General features: G+C 41.1%; 2 protein-coding genes across 2 annotated transcripts; both read left to right on the top strand.

The window, feature by feature from the left end:
- Nucleotides 1–385: 385 nt before the first annotated feature.
- LOC119414622 (cyclic AMP-responsive element-binding protein 3-like protein 3-B) lies at nt 386–17,484 on the top strand. The gene is made up of 9 exons (XM_037681724.1): nt 386–479; nt 798–1,071; nt 4,162–4,292; nt 7,735–7,845; nt 8,024–8,130; nt 13,848–13,916; nt 16,689–16,773; nt 17,084–17,177; nt 17,255–17,484. Exons 1-9 carry the CDS (start codon nt 393–395, stop codon nt 17,458–17,460), a joined length of 1,164 nt encoding a protein of 387 aa, XP_037537652.1. The 5' UTR covers nt 386–392; the 3' UTR covers nt 17,461–17,484.
- Nucleotides 17,485–23,641: 6,157 nt separating this feature from the next.
- Nucleotides 23,642–25,175, top strand: LOC119414623 (relaxin-3 receptor 1-like). The gene is made up of 3 exons (XM_037681725.1): nt 23,642–23,842; nt 23,942–24,385; nt 24,463–25,175. The coding sequence occupies exons 1-3, from the start codon at nt 23,642–23,644 to the stop codon at nt 25,069–25,071; spliced, it is 1,254 nt and encodes a 417-aa protein (XP_037537653.1). The 3' UTR covers nt 25,072–25,175.
- The last annotated feature ends 528 nt before the right edge of the window (nt 25,176–25,703 follow it).

Genomic DNA, 25,703 nt, shown 5'->3' on the forward strand with positions numbered 1-25,703 from the left:
CGTTCTTTCACATGTCATTTCAACTTTGTCCCTAGGATCTAACTCAGGCAGCTCTCACACTCACAGCAGCCACAAAGGAGAGAATTGATCTCATTTGCTGTTCATTCCCCGCTGGATGGTTTCATTGAAATTTCATCAGACACTTTAATGTCAGAATAATGACATTAACAGACATGGTAAGATCGCTGGCTATTCAGAGTGAGTGCTGTTGGAGGAAAGTTTGACTCGATGTGACAGAGTAAATTGAACTGATTTAGTCAGACAAGTGAAATGAAAAGGCAAACTGGCTACAGGTTCATTAAAACAGCTGTTCTTTTTGTTAAACGATAACCAGAAAGTAAAGAAAAACATGAGAGTTCAAAGAATGTTCTTGGTTTCAGGACCGTGATGGGATGGAGCTCTTTAACCTTCTGCTCAGGAACACAGAAGAATCAGCCGGCTGCCTCGGTGAACATCCCTGGACTTTGACTAATAATAACGTACGTTCCTTGAACAATCAGTGCAGTTTGCTCCTGAGCAGAGTCACCCAGGGGACAACGTAATCAAAACCTCCCGATGTCATCATGAACAGTACACTGTACACTGAGTTTGAAGTGGCTTGTGAGCAGAGGTCAAGCGCGGTTGAGCATAATGTTGGCGTCAGATCCCATTCATTGTTTCAATCTAGCTGCTTGGTTTTAAATTATGTTTTTGTTTCTGTGTTTGTGTGCTGGTGTGAAATTATCTAATTAGATTGGTCCGCTCGACAGCATTGGGGTCATAATGAGATAATTTGTACGTTTCTTCATTCTCATCAGGTTCTGAGCTCTCAGATAAGAGATGCTGATGATTTCTTAGACTCCCTGCTTCACAACTCCTCCTCCTCCTCTGCGCCAGCCTCCCCCCTGTGGTCGCCCTGCACCACCCACAATGGCAGTAATGAAGACCCTCTGACCGATACCGCAAGCAGCCCCAATCCGACCTCCTATTCAGCTTTCCCAGCCTTCGACGTGCATGTTTATTCTCAGCGTCCTCCTCTAGAGAACCAGCCACCGCGAAATGAAAGGAGGCCCGATGTTTCCATTGATTTAGGTAAGACCGTTAAAAAAAGAGAGATTTGCACGAACTGACTAAATCGCAAAACAGCAGAGTATAAAATTTCTGCAAGGACAAATGATGCTGGAAAATGAAGTTAAAATCAAGACCTTCAGATTATTGCATGGCTTCACACTCTTGAAGAGTGTTCAGGTCCCAACAAGGAGTGGAGCCAGAGGGGTGGCCAGGGTGGCACTTTCCCCTGGAACTAGACTGGCCATCCCAGCTGTAACTAAAAAATCAATGCATGTGGCATTGAAAAACATCCATCCATTTTCTTTACCCGCTTCTTCTTTTCTGGGCCATGGGGGTCACTATCCGTTAGTCACTGTGCGAGAGGAGGGGGACACCTGAGACAGGTCACAAGTCCACCACCAGTCCACATAGAGATAAACGAGACACAATATTTTATAACATATCATACAGGTTTTGTTCAATAAAATCTCAAGTGTTTACTTATAGATCTTCAGTATGCCCGTTTGCTGAAAGTATTTTCAATTTGTGAGTCATGTTCATGTAAAGAGGGAGATCCATGATGAATACATAATAACATGTGTGTGTGTGTGTATGTGGGGGGGGGGGTGTATGCAAGAGACAGACAGAGTGTTTCTGCTATGATGCGTTTAGGTTTTCCCTAAATTTGAAGCTGGACAAAATGTTGCACAAGTATATCCACTTCAGTCTTGTCTAATCAAAATAACATTTTCCAGAGCAGAGAAGGCTCTCCTTTGTTTTGTTTTTTTATCGTTGGATACATATTTGTGTGGGCAGCACGGTGGCGCAACTGGTAGAGCTGCTGCCTCTCAGCGAGCAGGTCCTTGGTTCAAACCCCGGTCCAGGGGCCTTTCTGGGTGGAGTTTGCATGTTCTCTCCGTGCATGCGTGGGTTTTCTCCGGGTACTCCGGTTTCCTCACATAGACCAAAAACATGCATGTTAGGCTGATTGGTAACTCTAAATTGTCCCTAGGTGTGAGTGAGAGAATGAATGTTTGTTTGTCTCGTTTGTCTCTATGTGGCCCTGTGATGGACTTGCGACCCGTCCAGGGTGTACCCCGCCCCTCGCACAGTGATTGCTGGACATGGGCACCAGCGACCCCCGTGACCCAAAATGGAATAAACGGGTAAAGAAAATGGATGGATGGATGGACATATTTGTGTTACTGACTGTCTTTATGATTCAACATGCAAACTGAGTCCTGTGCAGTCTTGGATGGGGGTCTTGAGTTGTTGTCATTTCTTCGATCATCATTCCACTCCAGGGGAAACCTGGCAGCTGTCATGCATGATTTTACCTTCTGGATAATTTCTGTCATTGCAGAGTGTGAGATGAGAAAATGTTTGGAAATGACCACTAAAAGCCTCCTGTAGTGGTTGTAATAAAATAGGAGATGAAGATTAAACTTTTAAACTTCGTTACATGTGAAGACACCATTACAGAACTCTATCATCCTCGTTCTTCTTCTGCTTTTCTCTTTTCTCTCTTTTCTGCCCTGCACTGTCTCAGCAGTGCCATCCAGTGACAAGGAGTAAAAACAGCAACAGAACTGGTGCATTTACGTTTACGCCTCTCGATTTGTTTCATGTGAAAGAAACGTTTGATGCCCCTGAAAAATAATCCAGCTTTTACTGAGGTGCTCTTTCTTGTTAAGGATCAGTTAATCAAGTGCATCTCATTAGCAGCACCCAGCTGCTACAAGCCTCCTGGTTTGGATTAAAGCAGACGGGGTGCATTTAATTTTTTTTCAAAATGCTTCCAAATTGAGCAGCCTTATCATTAGATGTTATTTGTCTGAGTTTTCTTATTCTAATTTTATTGCATGCTGAGGACTGCAGATTTTTTTTATTATGACCTGTTGGGTTCAACCTCAGAATATTCAAAGGATAAATTTACATTTTGTGCTTTGTTGTGTCACAAAATGTAATAAAAGCAGAAATCTGATATATTTAGCCTACAAAAGTAAAGCATATTTTTAAAAGATGAGATCAGAGAGATGATGGAGCAGATTAAAGCTCAACAAAAGTTTGACTAAAACATCCCAACAGGTAAATGATTTATACCAAATCTAAACTTGGCTCACAGGTAAGATCATTTTCATGTCAAAGCAAGGTTTAACAAAGTCTCATAGATCTGTGGGTCCTTCCACATGGCTTTTTATGCTCTTCAGAACAGTGGGGGCTTAATATTTTTGGTCACGTTGTGGTCATGGACTGCAGCTTTCACAACAAATGACAAAATAAATAAAATGATTGTAATCCACATTGTCATTAAGGAGGTTATTATTATCTTCATAATTTACTTTTGTCTGCAGCAAGAGGAAAACTTTGGGATGAAAAAGGAGCCTTGATGCTGATGAAAATAATTATTCAGCCCCGCTGTCTGAGGTTTTGCTCCTGTTGTGCAACAAGAGGCACTTTTGAACTGTAACAAATTCAAACGGTGACAAACCGTGTAAACGCAGCATCACATCTACCTGATAGCTTCCTCTTCTTCACCTCCTTTAACATCCCATCAACCTCCTTATCTTCTCTGCCTCTCCTGGATATCCTCCTCTCCTTCTTCAGTCTCGTTCATAAAAAGGTTGCAACTGAAAGATAATTCAACTTTAATTTGTTGGTAATAAACCGATACCTGATTTATATATGTAGACCTATAAGCTCTGCTTCTTTTGTTTTTGAACTTGTAGATAAATCAGGGACTGTCTGATGCTATTACAACAAAAGCAGACGTCTCCATCAAATCCCTCAGCTTCATTCATACCAACTCACCTGTTTTCTTTCGTATTTTTCCTCCCAGGAACAAAATATTTAACCACTCTATTTGCTGCAAGATGTTTTCTCTGCTGAATTGCATGAAAATATAGTGCTTGACAAACACAGAATAAAAAAAGAAAACCCAGTTATAACTTCCTAATGCCGAATTGTAATGACGGAAAAATATTTCTTTCTTTCATTTGTTAACGTTTTTGTTCAGAGCTGCACGTTTGCTCTTTAAAACACAAAAGGAGGCGATTTTGTTTGAATTGCAATCACGATCGATTCTGCGTGTCACAATCACTTGTTCCATTGTCGTTTCTGTGTCGTGTGCAGGCTGGGAGTCAGACGGCTGCTGTAAGGAGTTTGGGCTTACATACTGCCTCTCTGAGAACCAACCCCCCCATCTCACATCCAGCCATTCGCTCACAGTGAAGGACCTGCTTTTGTCCAATCTAGGACAAACAGTAAGAAGAGTTCAACTTTATGTGGCAGACTTGAGTTTTGTCAGTTTTTAGGCAGCACACTGAAGGAAGGAGGTAAAAAATCTTACATGCTGTAAAAAAAATTATGAGTGATCTCAGTTTGAAGAAGTTTCATGAGGAGTGAAGCAGCTGCAGTGCAGGGTCATTGACAGGACTCATGTTTCATTATATGAAACAGCTGAAACCTTAAAGTTTTCAGAATTCAAGGCAACATTTAATGTTTTCACTTGATCACTTTTGCATTTGACAGTTGTTTGTCCCTGTTTTCTAGAGTGAACAAACAACCATATGCTAAATGTATGCACAGAAACTGTTCACTTTATCTTTTCACTCATCAAATTTAATTCATTTTTGTCTTTTTCTTTTTCCATAACAACTACAAGAAAGAGGCTGCGGCTTCGACAGTAAATTAGACATTTAGAGAGTGATAACACTTATCCGTGCTGTTGTTTAGAACAGGGCTATTCAACTGGCGGCCCGCAGGCCGGAACTTCAATCCGGCCTAGTTCATAAAAATTTATTTATTTATTTATTTTTTAGTTCTGGGTTTTGGGTTTTGCTTGCAGCATGGTGGTGCAACTGGTAGAGCTGCTGCCTTTCAGTGAACAGGTCCCTGGTTCAAATCCCGGTCCGGGAGACTTTCTGGGTGGAGTTTGCATGTTCTCTCCGTGCATGTGTGGGTTTTCTCTGGGTACTCCGGTTTCCTCCCACAGACCAAAAACATGCATGTTAGGCTGATTGGTAACTCTAAATTGTCCCTAGGTGTGAGTGTGAGAGAGAATTATTGTTTGTCTCGTTTGTCTCTATGTAGTCCTGTGATGGACTTGTGACCCGTCCAGGGTGTACCCCGCCCCTTGCACAGTGATTACTGGACATGGGCACCGGCGACCCCCGTGACCCAAAATGGTAAAAGTTAATGGATGGATGGTTTTGGGTTCTTCTTATTGCATTTATGGTTCAATGCAATACAATAAACAAATTTAAAAGGTAACAGATAATTGTAAACTTTGGTTTATTTACATGATTTTAATCGCTGGATGTCCAGCCAGCTGTTGGCTTTCAGAAACTGTGGCCCTCCAAGCACTTTTATTGAATAGCCCTGGATTAGAAAGATGGAACTACTGTAGTAAAATAATAATAATTTTAAAAAAAATAAAAAAAAACAAACAGAATGGCCCCTGGCATGTTGCTAGGCACCTGTCACTGTGTATTATGTATATCCATCCATCCATTATCTTTTACCCACTTCTTCCATTTACCATTTTGGGTCACAGGGGTCGCTGGTGCCCATGTCCAGCAACCACTGTGGGAGGGGCGGGGTACAGACAGGTCTCCAGTCCATCACAGGGTCACATAGAGACAAACGAGACAAACAACCATTCTCTCTCTCACTCACACCTAGAAACAATTTAGTTGTCAATCAGCCTAACGTGCATGTTTTTGGTCTGTGGGAGGAAACCGAGTATCTGGAGAAAACCCACGCATGCACGGAGAGAACATGCAAACTCTATTCAGAAAGGCCCCTGGACTGGGGTTTGAACCAGCAACCTTCTCGCTGAGCGGCAGCAGCTCTACTGGTTGTGCCACCGTGCTGCCGTATTATTTATATGTGTTGGAGAAATCATCTTGTTCTCTGACATTGTTTATTCAAAATAACCACTCTCATGGCAGGTGAAGATTTTTAACCGGCACTTTTAGCAAGGTCAAATTTCAGAGCATGTTACATACATATATATAACATACATAACCAGACACAGAAATGAGCCACGAGTCGTGTTATTTGCTCACTTTAATATCCCTCTCAGCTCAGACTTCATCATAATTCAGGGGGTGTCCTTAAATCCAGCTGCAGTCTTCTAATACAGCCAAACATATGGTTCATGGGCAGAGATAAGGTATTGTTTGGTGAGAAGGTTGGACTTGTTTTGGTAGACAACCGAGCTTCTTGTTCTCAGGGCAGAGGGGAAGAATGTTCTCAGCCATAATAATAAAAACACCAACAACCTTTGATCAAGATCTCCCTGACATTATGCTAAAACCAAACATTGCTATCATTCTGTGAGTGTGTTTCTCTGTGTCATCAGTCTAAAAATGCATAGAAATGCCCATATTTTACTTAAATAAACTTATATTATGTATATTATGAAAACAAGAGACAAGAGTATTCTGTAATGAGACTCCCACCAAGCCCAGTGTGATAGTGGGGCATGCAGACTCTACTGCTAACATGTCAAAATGCTGTGACTGTTTTGTCAAGACAAGCATATAACTGCATTTTAAGTACCAGTAATGAAGTACTTTATATGTCTGATGTCTATCAAGAGCTGTTTGTAATTATTTCAATTCAACCTTTATTCATACAGGTTAGTCTCATTGAGCCTCGAGAACTCATTTACAAGAGAGACATGTTGTTGTTTTTTGTTTGTTTTTTTAACAAAGAATGATGACAACAGCAGACAACAATGATAGCAGTAGACAAGTTTAAAAGAAGGCATATAAATTGAAAAATAAATGGAAGAAAATAATGTTAAAAACAAACAAACAAAAAGCTACATTATAGACTGATATAAATACTAAGAACAGGAACATGCCTGCATTGGTTTTTAATTATCTGCACTTAGACCAATAGACTTAGACTAAATTAAATTTATATAATGTTGTCTTTTCCCCCTCATACTCCTGGCAATATTTAGCTATTAATAACTGAGGTTTTGTTTAACCTTTATACTAATTTAATAGTAATTAAATCAGTTTGACACATGCAATATGTAAAACACATTAGTAGACTAATAGCTACTATTTAAATGTTATTTATACTGGTGATATTATTTCCTGTTAGCTGATAAAGGCTGACCCTCATTTACATACAGTAATTATAGCAAGTGAAGTCTAGAGAAAGTGATGAAAGAGTGTACTGGCATCATTCCTGAATGAGGATTTCATCTTAATTTTCCAGACTGATATTGCACAGATGATTGTCTAATGCAGGTAAGATGCTGACTGTTCATTTTGCTGTGACCACAGGTAGTCAGTTAAATAATAATTTTCCAAACCTTCATGTTAAAGTATTCTTGGGCAAGACACTGATGCTTGTCTCCGCATCAGTTTGCAGACAGAAGAATGCTTTTTTGTAAAGTAAAATCACTTTAAGTGGTCAGCTGGATAGGAACATATATACATGCATTTAATTCTACTTACTCGTACAACCCCACTTCAAGAAGTTAAAACTCTTTTAATAAATATTGTCTATAAATCCAGTCAGAGCTGATAATGGTCTGGATGTTTTGGTTGTTTTAGACCATTTTGTGTTCTGCTCTGAAAGAGGCCAAACCTCTTTGGTCCTGAAGAAAAGTGATCTGATGAGATAACATTCTCCTCTCTAAGTTTTAATGAGAGTCTTGTTGCCTTCAATTTTGTTTTATAGGCTCCACAAATCCCCCAGAATTCCTTACAGGAACTTGTGCTTAACGAGGATGAGAAGAAGCTTCTGGTTAAAGAAGGTGTCCACTTGCCCTGCAAACTGCCCCTGTCCAAGGTTGGTACATGATCCACATCCAGATAGTCTGCATACACTCACATGCACATCTTTTGTGCTACGCAACTTCCCCATCCCCCCTCTCTCCTTAGTACCAATCCACTTTTGTCTCACTTACCCTTACATTTCTCACTCTTTCTTGTTTCTGTTCCTACATCTGTTTCATCTTTGTGACAAGTTTGAGGAGAAGATTTTGAAGAAGATCCGGCGGAAGATCCGCAACAAGCACTCGGCTCAAGAAAGTCGGAAGAAAAAGAGGGAATATGTTGACAGTCTGGAAGGAAGGTAGGCGCCGACTGCGCTCAGCATCTTCTGCTCAACATGACATTATTTCTGCGTGCCTTGGCCTATTTTTACCTGCAGTTACTTGTTTGCACTCTTTCCATTTACTTCAAATTGAACAAATTCCTAAAATTTTAAAGAGGTGAACATTAATTGCTTACAGTCTATTTTTATTTGAACTGATAGGTTTTTCATCACTGAAACCTCTGATACCCCGGACAAAAACTGCTCAGAAAGCATACAGTGCACAAAATACTTCTAGTTTAGAAGAAAAAGCTATTGTTTTTTCATTCAACGTTTATTTACACAGATAAATCACAATGAGCCTCGAAGACTCATTTACAAGTGAGACTTGTTTAGACAGACAAAAAGTAATGAAAGTGACACGTATAGGATTTGGTGGCGAAAAAAAATCCTCTCAAACTCTCACTCCTTGACTGAGGAGAGATAGCCTGAGATTGAAAAAAACACCCTGCACCTAGGCACATAGTGACAGACATTCTGCAGGGGAGGAGAGATGACAAGAGTGGTGAGCGTGTCCAAGGACACTCCAGAGACACTTTAGGAGTTCTGATAAGAATGCTATAATCATCAGTTCCCTCTGGTGAGATCCGTAAACACTCTCGATGGGTGCCGAGTTCGACCTAGACCTAGGACAGCGCCAGAGAATATCCAAGAGTCCTGAACTGATGACACAATGTTTATTCAGCCGGGTCCCTCTGATGGGTCCGCTGACTTCCTCGGTAGGAGGGAAGGGGCCAGAGCATCGAATTTACAGGGCCTCCAGGTGAATTGAGATAAGGTGGCCTATCAAGGCCAGTCGGTGAGCCAAATTCAGATAAAACATTTGTTTGGGGAATGGGCAGACCTTTACTGATTCATGTCTGCCTTGAGTCTTTGCTGGTCCTCACGAATCCCAAACGTCCAAATTAAGTGGACACACCGCTGGTCCGTGCCTGAGAGTATTCCCTGCAATCTGATCCATCCTGCCAGTGAATCCCAGGGGCCACAAGTGGCCTTCAATTCTCACAAATCACATCCAATTTGCGGTTCAGTTCGCAAAGCAATTGAGTCTGGGTGCTTGAGGCATGGAGCAAACCATCACATAAAGCAGGCAGCCTAACCAGGGCCAGATTTACTGCTGACAACTTACTTGATTGTTGATAAACCAGAAACCAGCCGATTCCAATAAGCAGGAAACCTGTTATCATAAATCCAGCTATATATGCATCTTCAACATCCTCAATGGACAGCAGAGATAGAAACATCACCTTCCACTCTCTCCAGGAATCAATGACATATCCAGCTGCGTACGTGTAGTCAGGGCAAGTCGGCTCGCCTGAAGCTTGTCTTCTCGTCGAGAAAATTTGATCAATTGCGTGTAGAGACCAGGCGACCAGATCCATAGCAAAAATTATGGTCCGGAAAATATGTAGAGAGAGGCTCTGAAGCAGTTTCTCAGAAAGGACAGAGCAAAAGCAAAGCGGAGGAGGGAGAAGAGGGGAAAAGCATCCGCCCTCGAAAAGAGCAAGTGGTGAAGTGATATGATGTATAGCTGACTCAAGAGAACAAATATATGTATACAGTAGAAATAGGCTGCAGTTTCCAAAGAATTTGATCATTTATTGTAATTTAGCTGCTGGTTTGACAACAGGTCAGAGTTCACTTGTCTACCAGCTGCTTCGTCAACTTTGTCATCGTTTTTTTAAGGGTGTTTGGCGATGATGTCAAATAAAAAAGCTTGAACAATATCATTAGGGGATTGTTGAAGTCTGAATTGGTTTGATTCAATTAGTTTGGGCTCTTTGAAAATTCTTCTCTTTGGAAAGTTTATAATCTCAGTAAAATTGAGAAATTTCATTATTTCTATGTTATTTGTTTTTAAGGGTGGTCATGTGGAGTAGCTATTAGGAATTAGTATCTTATCTGCTGTCAACAAAAGTAAGTGTAATTTCTATAAGAAGTATCAGGGAAGATTTAAAGTACTTGAAGTACTTTGCACTGCTCCTTAAAAATATAAATTTCAAGCTCTGAGTGCAGAGCTGACCTCTTTCCAGATAAGATGGATTTTGTCCCTCAGAGTCCAACAAAAAATGTATCTAGTTTTTCCTAGAATCTCATGTTTTTCCCCTTAAGCAGAATTTGCTTTTCCTGATTTTGCTCACCCCATTAAATTGCTGAGCTGACATGCCAAATATTCAGCTTTAGCATAACTCACATTTTATAAAAGTAATCTGAAACACTGTAATTATGCAAATTCAATCTGAATTGTCAGGAGACGCAGCAGGTGGCCCACATTCCCACACAACCAGCAGCTCTTTATGAGTTATCTCCGCTTTAAGCTGGCAGATTTTAAAGAGTTGCTGTTCAACATTATTTCCAACAATCCACGTGTTGGGTTTGTATATCTATCTGTTTTGAATATGAAAAAGGCTGCGGATCCTTTGAGCAGATTTGTTGTTATTTTAATCATTTGTGACATGACTGTGTCTCTATTATTCCAAAGACATATTTTCTCTATTAGCTGTGACAGCAACATCGATTCAGAGAAGAAAATGTGTGCCAGCTCCTATACTAAACCGTCATGTCATAGAAAGATAAGAACTGTGGGAAGTTTTGATACGCAGCTCCACATTGTTTTTATGCCACAACATTTAATATCACAGAAGGCCACCACTGAGCGGTGGTCTGAACTTTTAAAATCTGTCAGATAACCAGTTTATGACGCATTCTTTGGAGTGAATATGCACTTTGCTGAGTCAAACTTAACTGTGTGTAGTTAAAGTTACCCTGCAGCATTTGAAAAGTGCCCAGACTCAGAGTAAAACACAATTACATCCAGCAGCACGTCAGAGCACCCAAGTGTTTGTGTTGCAGCTGCTGGAAGGTTCAGGAAAAACCTCAATATGATGCAACACATCACACCAAAGGAGCTGAAGCTTTTGCTGAGATTTAGCTCAGTTTAGACATTTTCCACCCTCTCTGTCTCCAGGCTGTGTAGCGAATAATTTCTACCGTACAGCCAGCCTGCAGATTTACCAATAAAATTGCATACCTCCCACTTGTTGGCTTTTTCGTCTCATCACCTCTCCACAAACAATGCAGAATGTGCAGCTGTGTGCAGCCGTGACGCCATTTCTCTTTGTTTCGTCCCTAATGAACACATGTTCAGGTTAACTGATCCTCTGCAGCTCTCACAACACACAACATATGTGTGCTGCGAGTGAAACAAATTAAAACATTTCTGAAGATAGGTGCAAATACAGCATTTGCCCAAAATTCTTACATAAATTTGTAATAATTTAAATTAGGGAAAATGCCTACAGTTTGATATAGTAGTCCTTCGTGTACTGCGCGGGTTACATTCTGGACACCCCCCCCCCCCCCCCCCGCAATAAGTGAAAAACCGCAAGGTAGGGACGTTATATTTATTTTAGTATTTATATATATTTTAAGGCTTTATAAATAGGGGTGCGCCGATAAATCGGCGCCCCGATTTCCTTAATTTTGGGAAAAATCGGACGATACTTTAATGAGAAACTGATCTTTACCAATTTTTTTTAGTTTTAATAACAATTGTCTGAACTTCATTTATATTTCAGTGCACTACCTCATGGCCAGTTAAAACAAGTTAGTATTGTTTCTAGGATATTGTTCAAGGGTATGTTTTGCAATAAAATAAGATAGACACATTGAAGGTGCATTGTGACCTTATAACACCTGACAGTGTCGCTTATAAAACAAAATCGGAATCGGTAGGTCAGACTTTTTAGAAATCGGTGATCGGCCATAAAACTGCAATCGGTACACCCCTATTTATAAACACTTCCCACACTCTTGCAATGTTCTAAACTCTTAAACCTGTGTCATTTTAACTACATACGTATATGTAGCTACTAAATTTCACTCACCAGCTCTGTAGAACAGCAGTGACTTGGTTCCGGTCCAACTTGGTCTGTTTCGGCGGACCTACCTTGTCTGTTCTGGCTGGCACTCAGGCTCGGGTAGAGGAGGTGGGCTCCTGAGGGAGTGCCGGCCCTACGGCGGTACGTCCCCACTCGGAGGTCTTCGTGGGCCAGCTAGTAGCCCTCAGATTCACCAATGGGTCTGGATGTCCGGTTCTGCTCCGGTTCTGGTCCAGTTCCCAGTGGGTTCCGTGCGGCTCTCTGCATCCGCTGCGCACCGAAGTCACAATGAATAAGGACCGAACTTTTTCTGATCAGATCAAAACTTTCTCTCTAGTATTTCAGCAGAAGGCAATGAAATCAGAATCAGAATAAGTTTTATTATCATTGTACCAAGATACAAAGAGAATATGTCCGGGGCTTCTGGGTGGGGCACTGTTGGCTTCTGGGAAATGTAGTTGTTATGAGCGGGGATCCAGTGTAGGCTTATTGAGAGAAAACTACAAAATGGCGGCACCTTTCTGAAGTATTTTATTTTTTTGTTAACTTTTTACTGTACAGTATCCCGTACTGTCCCAATCATGTGAGTAATATTAAAGTTGACAATCATGTGTCGTGTACAATATTTGTTTCTTGTACAGTCTTACTTTGAAAAACCGCGAAAGAGCGAGTCCTTGAAAGTCGAACCGTAAATTAGCGAGGGACTATATAAATTATATAAGAAATGCAAAAGAACCAAGATCTAATAAAGGTTATAGCTGCTGCCAGTGGCTCATTGTGGTCCCAATGGTAACCACATACTTGTCTGTCACTCCCTGACAGCCAAGTTAGTGGGAAGCAGACAGTAAATGACTCAAGCAAGCCTCAAATGAGCAGTCGCTGTCTGAAAACAAGTCAAATCCTAAAGCCTTCAGTTTAAAAATTTGTAAAAGTCATAAAACTTAAACAGCAAATTAACAATAACTGTAAAATATATCAAAATCACAGTTCAGGCACATAAAGTCCAATTTTCTGTGGCTTGTTTAGACTTTGAATAACGTTTCTACACTGAAATATGTCTGAGTTAAAGAACTCTGAAGAAGGCTGGGTGTGTCGCGTTTTACCAAAGTCCCAGTTATATTCATTATTTTTTTGTCCTCCTTTTTTGCAAATTGAGTCCACATTGTGTGACGCTCAACTATTAAAGTCACAGCACACTATTCCTTTTTGAGTGCATAATTTGCATGTTTAATTTCAAAGCTGGTCGACAAAAGGTACAAAGGAACTAATGTTAACAGAATAAGGGTGCTTCAGTGCTTCTGCTTTGGCACCCCTAATTAAATATTTTGTGCGTTGAATGCCTACACACATAAAGGATGTTTAATTTTATATTTTAAATCTGAGGACAGATGCTTTTCAACTTTTGTGAATAGCGTCTACAATTAATCAGTTGTAACTGAGGCAATGCCTGAAAAGGATCACAACCCCCCCCCATGTGTGTTTTATTTTTAATCCGTGAATAGGAGCTTTAATAGTATGTTTTTTTATGACTCATTCAGGCTTGAGCTCTAATAACAAAAAGTTTCACAATGGGCTGAGATTGTCGCTGCTGTTGAGCAGAGTCAGCAGCATTTGTTTATGATTAAACCAGCTGCAAACGGAGCGAATCAACCGGATATTATTATCAGCTGAGGGTCATAATGGGTTCTGCTTCAGAAACACTGATACGAATCAGATGGATAATGGCAAAACAGGGAGGCACATCTTAATAACAAAACAATATTTGTTACCCTTCTCTCTTTATTCTATTTATTTATATTGTGTCTCTTTCTGCAGGATGTCTGCGTGCAGTGCCCAAAACCTCAAGCTTCAGAGAAAGATCCAGCAATTAGAAAAGACCAACAAGTGAGTCCTCACACAGGCCACCAAATTATTAAAATTATTGATTATTATCAAAGTAATGATGATCAATTTATCATTTTTTTTCTTTTCAATTTTTTTAGGAAAAGAGCTGAGCTAAAAGCTTTCTAAGTTGAGTCAAACAGGTGAAAAGGGTAAACTACCATAAACAGGAAGTGATACGCCACCATAAATATTTTTAGACGTTCTGATTTTTGCACTTGACTCAGTGAAGTTTTGAAATGAAGACACTGATAATTTACAGTGGTGGGCACAGTTCTGCTAATCCACTAAACTATTTTTTTCTTTTAGCAGATTAGTGTTTTTGCTAACTTTAGAAACCATTAACAGAATTAGCTTCCGCTAAAATAGGTTTCTCCAGCTTTAAGTCCGTAAACAAAATTCACAACCTTGTTCCTGTCTGTTGTGGGCGCGTCTCAAAAAGTCCATTAGGTATATTGGCTTACTACGAGTACACGTGACAAGACAATATTGGTTGACACAACTTCAACTGGAAGAAGACAAAGACTTGTGAAGCAGACTGAGTGACAGACAGTCGTCTTTCCAGTTAGCGGTTTAGCGTTAGCTTCCGCGTACATCACAGTGCCAAGCCGGTTGTTTTGATATAAAATCTGGGGGATACACATTGTGGTTCGGGCTGCATTGAAGTTGATAGACCCTTTTCAGGAGGATAATAATAGGGCTGCCGTCAGGCAGCCCCCAATTAATGACTTAAATCTGGTAAATAAGATTTTCTGAGATCACGGTGAACTCAAAAATTTAACAAGTCACTTGTCGTTTGTGGCACATATTATACAAAAATAGGTAAAGGGAATAAAGGACAGCACGGTGCCGCAGTTGGTAGAGCTGCTGCCTCTCAGTGAGCAGGTTACCCTGGTTCAAATCCCAGACCAGGGGTCTTTCTAGGTGGAGTTTGCATGTTCTCTCCATGCATGCGTTGATTTTCTCCGGGTACTCCGGTTTCTTCCCACAGAACAAAAACATGCATGTTAGGCTGATTGGTAACTCTAAATTGTCCCTAGGTGTGAGTGAGAAAGTGAATGGTTGTTTGTCTCGTTTGTCTCTGTGTCCTTGTGATGGACTGGAGACCTGTCCAGGGTGGACCCCGACTCCCACACAGTGATAGTTGGATATGGGCACCGGCAACCCCCGCAACCCAAAAGGGATGAAGCGGGTAAAGATAATGGATGTATGGAATAAAGGACATAAAGAAACTAGAATAATGCAATTGTACGTTGTTCCTCAGATTACAGGAATCTCAGGAAATTGTGGCCTAGTGACATACAAAACTTTTATAATACATAAAAATCACATTATAAATGTCTTTACTTTATCTTCTAAGTGCCCTGGTTTGCCCAAGCTTGCACCTACAAGCTAATCAGGTTCCAAGAGCCCTCAGGGTGGGGGCTTGTGTGTATCAGGAGCCAATGTAAAGACAACAGAACTGGAGTCACAACGATGGATCATGAGATTTGTTATTCGAAACAAAATATTTTCATCTGTAAGAAATCATAATACGTTGGGGTACACAAGAAACGTCCCTAACAATTGTAACAAAATACAATGTTCTTAAAACACAGATTTAAAGAAAAAGGTCAGATAATACAGTTTTTCAATCACAAATCTATAAACTTGGTGAAAACTTATTTACTGGAAAACAAATCAATGAGAAATCATGACATTTCCTTACACAACTTTGATGTGGTCAGACTTTATAAACACAGGCGCCCCCTGCTGGTTATGTATAGAACACAAGCTCAAAGTTCTGTCAAATTGGCTTCACTTTTCAGACACTGAAGCCATGTTCATTCTGTTTGTTTATGTCTGTTTTTTCAAGTATTTGTCAGTGTATTTATTTGTCCATGCATTAGCAAAATATCTTATTAACCAAAGGCCAGGTTTTAATGAAACTTGCAGAAAGCTTGACAAAGTAACCCCACCAAGAACTTCAAATGTGTGAGATTGTGCTACAGCTTCCCTTCTCATCATCACATGGTCTTAGCCTAAAACTCTGGCATGAAAGGTAGTGGATGATATGCATTCTATGAGGAAGGCTTTAAGTCTTTCGTATGTATTCAGGGACACTTGTATTGGTTTAATTTGGTTGAACAAAAATGCAAGAACAACCTCGGCAGCAAATGTCTGATCCTAAAAACCAAACCAGGCTGCACCACCTAAAACTTCATAAAATAAATCAAATAAAATCATATCTGAGAGTGTGCATTGGCTTTTTTTTACTATGTACTCATATTTTAAAAAAAAGTTTCCATTAATTTTACTCTTAGGACTTTATTTTGCTGTGGATCCTATTTAGTTCATTCTTTTGACACGGTGTTGTGAGGTGGATGGTGTCAGTTTGTGTTATTAGTTGATCTATATTCAGATGGCCTCGGGCTCTTCCTCTCAGGGCGCTGACAGCCTGGATAAGAATATTTCCGACTCGGTGCGTTATCTGTGTGGCAAACAGCCGCAGAACAAATTCTAAAAATTAACGCTCTGTTTTCTGATTTTTGCTTCCTTTTCATTATGACACACTGCTTTCTCTGATACTGGCAGAGAGCCGGGGTGAGCAGAAACCAGAAAAATATGGGAAGGAGCTCAGTAGACTCTTTCTTTCACTGCTGTTCTCCTTCTTTTTGCTTCAGTTGCCGAAGATCACAGACGCTGAAAAAGCGATGCCTGTATTTCATCTTCGGGCCCCTTGTGTGAAATTTTCACACAATCTCTTTCATCTCTCCTCCTTTCTTTGTATTACAGTGCTCTGCTGGAGCAGCTAAACCAGCTACAGGCTCTTTTGCCTAATAGCTCGAGCAAGACAACAAACAGAGGAACCTGCATCCTGGTGAGACACAACACCAGCGCTTCCATTTGCACCACAGAGAAAGTGTTCAGGCACGGCAGATTACAAAGTCAGATGCAGGAAAAATGTATGCAACATTTCAATAAAACACTGCCTGAGTTCCTGCTGCGTTAACCTTTAGGATTTGAAAGGAGACTGCTTGAATGATGGCACCTGTTCTCATCTTTTGTGCAAGATGTTAAGTAGGTCATGCCTGATAAGGCTTTTTCATTTTGTCTCTGTGCGTTTATTCATTTTTCTGTCATCTGTGTTTTCTCCGCGTGGCTTCCTTTTTGTCTGTGTTCGTGTCCAGGTTTTGCTCCTCTCCTTCTCCCTGCTCATTTCCCCTCACCTCCAGCCTGAACCTTACAGCCAGCGCAGCCATGCAGAATACGCCACCGCCAAAGGTCTGTTGACACACACTCCTTCGGTCACGCGAGCACACTGGCGTACACTTACTCACCTCCACGTCTCTACCCATCAGCATCGTCTCGCTCCCTGCAGACCATGGATGAAGCGGAAGATGTCCCTCCTCCTCCCCCTCTTCCACTCCTTTTCGTCTCCAGGGGCTTTGGAGGCCTGCGAAGCCTTAACGGAAGGCTTGGGGCTCAAACACACCTCCCTTCCTTTCACCACCAGGATCAGAGACAAGAAGATGATTACCAGCCCCAACGGAGTAGAAACATGTAGCAGAGGAGTGTCGACTTGTTTGCAAACGCATCGACCGAGCAGGCACTTTATTTGCTTTTCAGCATCAGCTTTTTACTGTTGAGACTTGGTGGTGCTCCAGTGCACAAATATCTGAACAAAACTCACCCTCTTTGACGGTTAGTAAGGAGCTCAGCCTCACAAGGTTTTAGGAATTTGTCATTTTGCTACAAAAGTTCAGAAACAGTCCTCAAGGGCATTGTGGACTGTGTACAAGGCACTTTTAAAATATGTATAATTTGTAAATGAACACGTACGTTTGTTGGCTGCTTTATTTTATTTACTTTAAATGTGTAGAATTAAATGTGAAAATGGTGAGGAGTAAAAAATGTGACAATATCTGTGGAAAAAAACACCTTTGGTCATTTTAAATAAACTGGTTTATATTAAAAAAAAAAGGTTTCTCATTGATTTCATACTTTTAAAATATTCACTATACGCCTTTCTTTCTATGAAGGTGAAGGCAGTCTATGTAAAAAAACAACAAGAATGTGCATTTTAAGTAAATGACTCAATGTCTTGAGGTGTTTTATCGCTTCTGTGAAAAAGTGCTTCAATATTCAGGGAAAGAAAGGAGATGAACAAAAGTAGTGTCCCTGAGACAACTGAAGCCCCCACACAACTTTTCATTAGACTTTGTGGACAAGTAAAAACGAAACAGCAAAGGTGTATCCGACTGTGTTTCCGCTCTTACATGCAAAACACTTGCCTCATGAGTACCGATCCTTGTCAGCAGCAGCTGTCAGACTAACTTAAATTCTCTCCGTCATTATCTCAAGTGAACTCTTGTGAGCCGCACAGAGAAGATGAGATTCATCAGGTTCATTTTTTTAAAAGCTTCAGCTAGCAGCTGTAAATAGTTGAACTTCAGGTCAGGGCAATCGCTCAAACTCTGTTTTACATGTTGATAATTTCCCGAGCGTGTAGAAGGATTATACCTTGAAAACTCCAAGAATAAAATTTTCATGAGGTAGGTTTTTGTATGAAGTATTTCGGCTCTGACTCCGCAAGCAATTAAAAAACAAATTGAGTTGTAAAAGAGCTAATTATGATGTGTTTATTTTTTGTTGTTGTTGCCTGAATTAAAAAAAAAATCATATTAAGCTATAACTTTAGGAGGATATGAGCTGCATGTCGACATGCAGTCTAGTGAAATGTATTAGATTTATTCAGCCCACAGTATTTAAAAAGTAATGGTTGTTTTTAATCTAACAATTCTTTCTGGACGCAGCTGATCAAGAGAAAAACTGCAAATGTGAGCTTGAAGGGAAAGTTCATATTTTTTTCTCATTTAACATTTATTATTTAAAACAAGGCCAGTGCACATAATTGAAAAACACTGTATTCGTAAACATGACAGACTGTATGTAGCCCAAGGCTAGTTTTCATCTGTTTGTCCCTCGACATGCTGATGTTAGGATATGCATGAGACATTACGCAAGTGAGGAGAATTCATATAAAAGTGTGCCCACAAGACAAACTCATGACACAATAAAACACAACTAAATCCTTACAGAGCAGGTAAAGCCCAGGATGGCAGAAGTGACCATCAATCCTGGTATAATCAGCCAGCATTCTTATAAAACATGAATGAGGCTGTGTTCACTCTGCAGGCAAAAGTTGCCCAAGTCCAACTATTTAACCCATTTGTGACCTTTGTCAAACTTTGTATGCTAGTCTGAATGTGACAAATTGATTTTTTTTAATCAAACCCAGGTCATTTTAATAAGTGATGTTAAATCGTATTCATTTCCAGTGCTTTTTAGAGCAAACCACAGTTTGAACGATCATGTCACATTTCATTTGACTTTTACCTAGAGGTCAGAATCAGAATAAGCTTTATTATCATTGTACCGGGATACAGTGAAATTATGTTCGTACAGTCGTCCGAAAGATGGGCAGAGTGCACGTTGCTGCTGCTTAAAAGCGTGGCCCCATATTCTTTATCAGAATACTTTTAGATAGAAAAAAGGTTAGAGCCATGAGGATGGATAGTGGTATTACAAAAAAGATCTCTTCACATCTTGTCCTGTCAGGACACAATTTGAGATATCAAAAAAACGCTACCAGCAAGCACATTTATAAACATGATTACATACACTTTGTACATTTGATGTCAAGACGTTGAGATTTGTCCATGAGCACTTTCAGATAGGTCACAGTTCTCATGTTGTTGTTTCAGCTAGCAGTTCTGATAAGACTGCACAGAAGTTCTCAGGGGGGGTGCGATTTACCCATGTCCCAGGAGAAATTGATAGCCGGCTCATATCCAAGGCCAAACGGTGGAGTCAGATTCAGATAAGCCACAAATGTTGAATTTTCTTCAGGCAGACTGTTTTTTCTCATCAGCCTTGAGTCCTGCTGGAACTTTCCTGTCCAAAATGGTCAAATTTATGGATATCCACTCCACTGATCTGTGTTATGAGCCTTTCTCAATGTCGATTCCAACATGCTAACGAGTCCCAGGAGCCGCAGGTGGCCTGCGATTCTCACAAATCACCTCCATCTTACGGTTTAGCTTGTAAATCAGCTGATTTTAAGTAATCATAGCACGAACCAAACATTCGCACTGACTCAGAAGCTTTGTCATGGCCAAAACTGCTGCCGAGGTCTTCTTCAAAACTTGATAAAACAGAGCCCCGCCGATGCCAAAGAGCAGAACCCCTGCTATCATACATCCAAATACATCAACATCTTCAGCATCCTCCTGAGACAGAACTGAGAGACACATCAGCTGCCAAACTCCCCATGGATCACTGGTGTACCCTGCAGCATGAGTCTCAGACAGACAAAAGGGTTCTCCAGGACCCTGTCATTTTATTGAAAAGATTTTGTCGATGGTGTTGAAAGTCCAGCTCACCAGATCCATAATCATATTTTTCGTTCGGGAGATGTGTATCAAGAGCTTCAAACACACAGAGAGCAGAGCAGGAGGAAGGAGAACGGGGAGAGAGAGCAGGAGTGTCCGCCTTGAGCGAGAGTCAGAGTAGAAAATTCTATTATTCATCCAAATACTAATATTATTGGTAGCAGCGCTGAGCAGTTTAAAGCTTAGAACTCCATGGGCTTCAGTTTTGAATTGATAAAGCTCTCCAAACGTGAGGCAAACCGTCTTTTAAGTACAGAAAAAAAGTCCAGTTGCTCAGTTTATTTAAGCTTTTTGATTTGTCATGACTGAGACTCTACAACAGCGTATAGTACCAACGTTGGTGTTGTACCAATACAAGCATGATACAACCGATACTTGACTGTGTTTCTCTTTATTTTCAGTAGATCACTCTGGTTCAGGATTCTAAACTGGAGTAGACAGGAATCAACTAGTGCAAATGTAAGCATTGGATGAAACAAGCATGGCAGATAATAATCGATTCTGATCACGCATCAGAATCAATACACTCATGCTAATGTGTAGCACTGGTATTTACTTCTGAAAATATAACATTATAGACCTCACAATCCCCTTTGATTGCATACCATGCTCTATAGGTTGCTGCAGGTAAGATGCTGACAGCTCATAAATATGCCATGCAACTCAATTTTAGGAAAAACTGAACTATCCATTTAACAATAAAAAAGATGGAATTCAAAAAATGTAAACTAGAAATGCAAGTAGGCTATGCTATTCACTGTGGCTTGGAGTCCGAGATGAATTATTGATCAAACAGTTTTAAACAGACTGGTGGTGTAGCTATATTGAGTTTGAAATGAGGGTATAGAAACTCAGTCAGAATTTGATCATGTTGGGTTTGAACAGAGGGGCTGCCAACTCTGGATAGAAAAAGATCACGCAAACAAACGATGATTCATATACATGATTTAGATGAGAGAAATTGGAGAATTTATGAGTAATTAAACAAATTACCTGCAGAATAAATATAACAGAATATTATAATGACTAGAAGCTTGCATATATTTGTATATATATATATATATATATATATATATATATATATATATATATATACATACAGTTATTGTGTTATTTAAATGTCACAGTTATTGTGACATTTAAAAACTTGTAAAGATAAATGATGTTCAGTTCTGATAAAACCTGCTGGGAAACACTTACTGCAGTGATGATTTTCATCTTTAGTGAAAGGTAAATTTGAATAAAGATTACCTGAGGGGAAAAAATCATAAAAGAATGTCCCTGAAAGTGTATTTTGTAACTTGTTAAGAGACTTTTTTGCAGATGTTTCTTAGGATTAAAAAAAAAAAAAAAAACTGAGGAAACTGGCTCAGCTGGTAGAGCTGTTGCCTCTCAGTGAGAAGGTTGCCAGATCAAATCCTGATAGGGGTCTTTCTAGGTGGAGTTTGCATGTTCTCTCTGTGCATGCGTGTTTTTTTCTGGGTACTCCAGTTTCCTCCCACAGACCAAAAACATGCATGTTAGGCTGATTGGTAACTCTAAATTGTCCTTAGGTGTGAGTGAGAGAGTGAATGGTTGTTTGTCTTGTTTGTCTCTATGTGTCCCTGTGATGGACCTGCGACCTGTCCAGGGTGTACCCCGCCCCTCGCACAGTGATTGCTGGACATGGGCACCAGCGACCCCCTGACCCAACATGGAAGAAGCGGGTAAAATATAATGGATGGGTGACTATGTACATTTTTGAAGTTAGGTGCAGATTTTCTGGTTTTTGCACACAAATCTGTACATGATGAGCTTTATTGGTCAGAACGTGCTTGACCCCACATCCTCTCATTGTGATGCAAAGGCACAGAGGGACCACAGCACCCCCCTGCTCCTGAACTCTGTGCAGTAATGAGGCAGCTGCTCACTGTGTTTATTCTTTGGTACTTTTCCCCTCAAAGAATAGGCGCTAAATTCCTTTGTCAGCTGGAAGAAAGAACTGTATTTGAAAGAATCTGCGAGGCTGACAAAGCCAACATTTCATGATGTCAGAAGTGATTCAGCTCAAAGTGTCCTTCTTCACAAACACAAACTAAAATGCACTTTGCCTTTATTTCCACACATTTGTTCAAACCTGCAGCATAATGAGGACAAAGTGGCTCTCGGTTTAATATTCTACCTCCAATCCCGGCTTTTTAATTGCTTGTAAAATGAGATGAAAATGAAAGTTGGCATCTCTAAGTACCTTGAAGAGCTCCAGCAGAATGTCAATGACTTTCTTCAAAAAGAGAGCAAGGTTCAACTACAGTATGTGTGACTTTCCATCAGGTAAACACACACACACACAGTTTTATGGTATATTTTGTATGAGCAATTGCCCCATGTGCTTGAGAAGAAAGAACAACTATTCAATAATTATTAATAATTAACAAGGAAAATATATAAGGACGTAAAGACATATTCTCACATGCAGATACACTAATTAGATGCTTGGGGAAAACGACTCAGCCTCTCTTTTTATTATTTTTATTATTTATTTTACAAAAAAATTCACTCTGTGAATCACAGCAACCAGTTGTGTGAAAACCAACAGGTGACCTAAAAAAGAAAAAGTCTGGAAATGAAGAGCACCAACACCTCTCCTCTCCTGCCTCATCTGATGTGCATCATTTTCATCCTCAAGGCTTTAGCAAGATTTAAAAAAATCCCTTTATATTTTCCCTAATGGTTTTTGTTTTTATTAGCTGCTTACATTTAGGAGGGAATAATTAAATACCAACTTGACGCACGTTACTTTTTACGCACGAACTGATGACCTTGGAACGCGCGCGTCGATCTATTGACGTAACTAAAAAAGAAATCCGCCTCTGTGTAAAATGATCCGTCTTTAAATATGAAGTGGATGTTGTCTCCCTGCCGTGGAACGATGGTGGAAACACTGTGGATGAGCTGTGCGCTCCCACAGTGCGCCTTCAAGCGGCGGAACAAACACTCCGGCGACTATAAAAGCTTTCAGCCCGCGCGAGCGCTCCGAGTCTCAGGATGAGGACGGAGCTGCATCATGTCAGAATCACGGCTGAAGGTGCCAAACGTAGGCTGGTTTATTTAAAATCCAACAGCTTCCTGTTTGAAAATCCCACCATGTGAGCAGAAAGGCGGTCTGTGTTTTTGAGCTTTCGGCGCCAGACGCAGGAGGATGAGGAGGATGGAGGTTTTTCCCTTCACATCTGTGCGCCCTCAGCCTGGAAGTTAGCTTAAAAGAAGGAAGGAAACACCTGGAAACTTGTTCTTTCCCTCCCTCTCTGGTCAGTCATGCAGAGCACCAGCAGCTACCCAGGACCTCCAACCGGGTTAAGTGCGTGCGGAGGAGAGGAGGAGGAGATCTCGGAGCTGGTCAGCCCGACAGGAGCAGGCTCCATCATGCCATCTTTTAACCTTTCCCTCAACTGCTGGCTTCACATCCTCTCCAAGGAGTCCTCCATGGATCTGCATGGAGATACCGCCAACCTGTCTGTAAGTTCACCGCATGTGCAAATTCAAACTCAAAGGGCATGCAGGTTGTTTGTCTTAGGTCCAACATGACGTGATGTTGGACTGACATGTGTCTGACAGGTGCGCGTTCTCATCGCTCTGGTCTACCTGGTGGTGTGTGTCCTGGGGCTTGTGGGTAATCTCCTGGCCCTCTTCCTGCTCCACTCCCGTCGCCATGGCCACCATCACTCAGCCATCGACTGCTTCGTGATGAGCCTGACTGTCACAGACCTGCAGTTCGTCCTCACCCTGCCCTTTTGGGCCGTGGACACGGTGTTGGACTTCCGCTGGCCCTTTGGCCGGGTCATGTGCAAGATTGTGAGCTCGGTCACTACCATGAACATGTACGCCAGCGTTTTCTTCCTTACCGCCATGAGTGTGACCCGTTACCACTCCCTGATTACCTCCCTGAAGATGGGCAGTCCTAAAGCTGCCACAGCTCGGGCCAAGTGGGCCAGCTCAGCCATTTGGGTGGTGTCTCTGGTGGCCACGCTGCCACATGCGATCTACTCCACTACAGTTCAGGTCTGTTGAAATGAGACTTGACCTTTGATCTCAGTTAGTTTATTTTTGGTGTTCATCCTCTGGTTCTGTGTTTACAGGTGTCTGCAGATGACGAGCTGTGCTTAGTTCGGTTTTCTGACTCTGACTCGGGACACTGGGACCCCCAAGTCTTGTTGGGGCTCTACCAAACGCAGAAGGTTCTACTGGGATTTGTAGTCCCTCTGATCATCATCAGTGTGTGCTACCTCCTCCTGTTGAGGTTCATCCTAAGCCGGCGCATCATTGGCAGCTCTGTAGGCAGCGGCACCGATAGGTCAGAGTATGAGAGAGGACGCCACCGCTCCCGCTCCAAAGTCACCCGCTCGGTCACCATCATAGTCCTGTCCTTTTTCATCTGCTGGCTGCCGAACCAGGCCCTCACCCTGTGGGGGGTGCTGATCAAGTTTGACTTGGTGCCCTTCAGCAAAGCCTTCTACAACGCTCAGGCCTACGCCTTTCCCCTGACTGTGTGTCTCGCTCACGCTAACAGCTGCCTCAACCCGGTGCTCTACTGCCTGATCCGCAAAGAGTACCGAGCCGGACTGAAGGAGCTTCTTCTGAGAGTTTCCCGGGCCGTCCATAACGTTCTGTCTTTGGCTCTGAGAGGGAGAAGAGTGGAGGAGGCACCACCCAGCTCCGTCATGATACACAAAGACATCAATATGTGATTTATTCTGGACGGTTTTGGAAAGACTATTATTAGCTTTCTTTTTGTACAGTGCATATATTAAAAGCAACCAAAACAAAGAGCGTCCTGATGCATGCTCAATAATCCAGGTAGATAAATCTACAGGGTTGAGTCAGGTCCTCTGGACGGATTCTTATTTGTTGAAACGTTTTGTCTTTTCTCCAAGAGACTTCTTCAGTCTGAGATCAGCGCCTCAGACAGAAGAAGTCAAAAGACAAAAGAAGAATTCATCCAGAAGACCTGACTCAACCTTGTTAGACAAAACAAAGAATATTTATTAATATTATGGTTTAGGGTTCATTTTTGGCCGAACAAGGTGAACTGATTTCCAGCTCATTATTATTCAGTTACTGAATAATAATTTATGTTATTTGCAGTTTGAGCCATCAGGACATGATTGATCAGAATTATTTGAGTGAACTGGCGTTGCCAACACATGTTCACTAATAAGTTTTTTTTTTTCTTGCTATCATTCCATGGAGATAGCTGAGAGAAGGTGAGTTAAACCGGAAAAAAGAGACAGGCACCAAATACTTTTGTATTCATTCACCTTGAAAACTGTAACCCGGAGGTGGGAATGACTTCACAACCAAGACGACTAGTTGGAAGACA

The sequence above is a fragment of the Nematolebias whitei genome, chromosome 9 (genome assembly GCF_014905685.2).
Source record: "Nematolebias whitei isolate Nwh7 chromosome 9, NemWhi1, whole genome shotgun sequence".
Classification (NCBI taxonomy): domain Eukaryota; kingdom Metazoa; phylum Chordata; class Actinopteri; order Cyprinodontiformes; family Rivulidae; genus Nematolebias; species Nematolebias whitei.

Excerpts from the sequence above, each read along its gene's own strand:
- LOC119414623 (XM_037681725.1), top strand. The coding sequence starts at position 23,642 with ATGCAGAGCACCAGCAGCTACCCAGGACCTCCAACCGGGTTAAGTGCG. Across the intron at positions 23,843-23,941 it reads GAGATACCGCCAACCTGTCT|GTGCGCGTTCTCATCGCTCT; the intron begins GTAAGTTCACCG and ends TGTGTCTGACAG. Across the intron at positions 24,386-24,462 it reads TCTACTCCACTACAGTTCAG|GTGTCTGCAGATGACGAGCT; the intron begins GTCTGTTGAAAT and ends CTGTGTTTACAG.
- LOC119414622 (XM_037681724.1), top strand. The coding sequence starts at position 393 with ATGGAGCTCTTTAACCTTCTGCTCAGGAACACAGAAGAATCAGCCGGC. Across the intron at positions 1,072-4,161 it reads CGATGTTTCCATTGATTTAG|GCTGGGAGTCAGACGGCTGC; the intron begins GTAAGACCGTTA and ends TGTCGTGTGCAG. Across the intron at positions 16,774-17,083 it reads ACAGAGGAACCTGCATCCTG|GTTTTGCTCCTCTCCTTCTC; the intron begins GTGAGACACAAC and ends GTTCGTGTCCAG.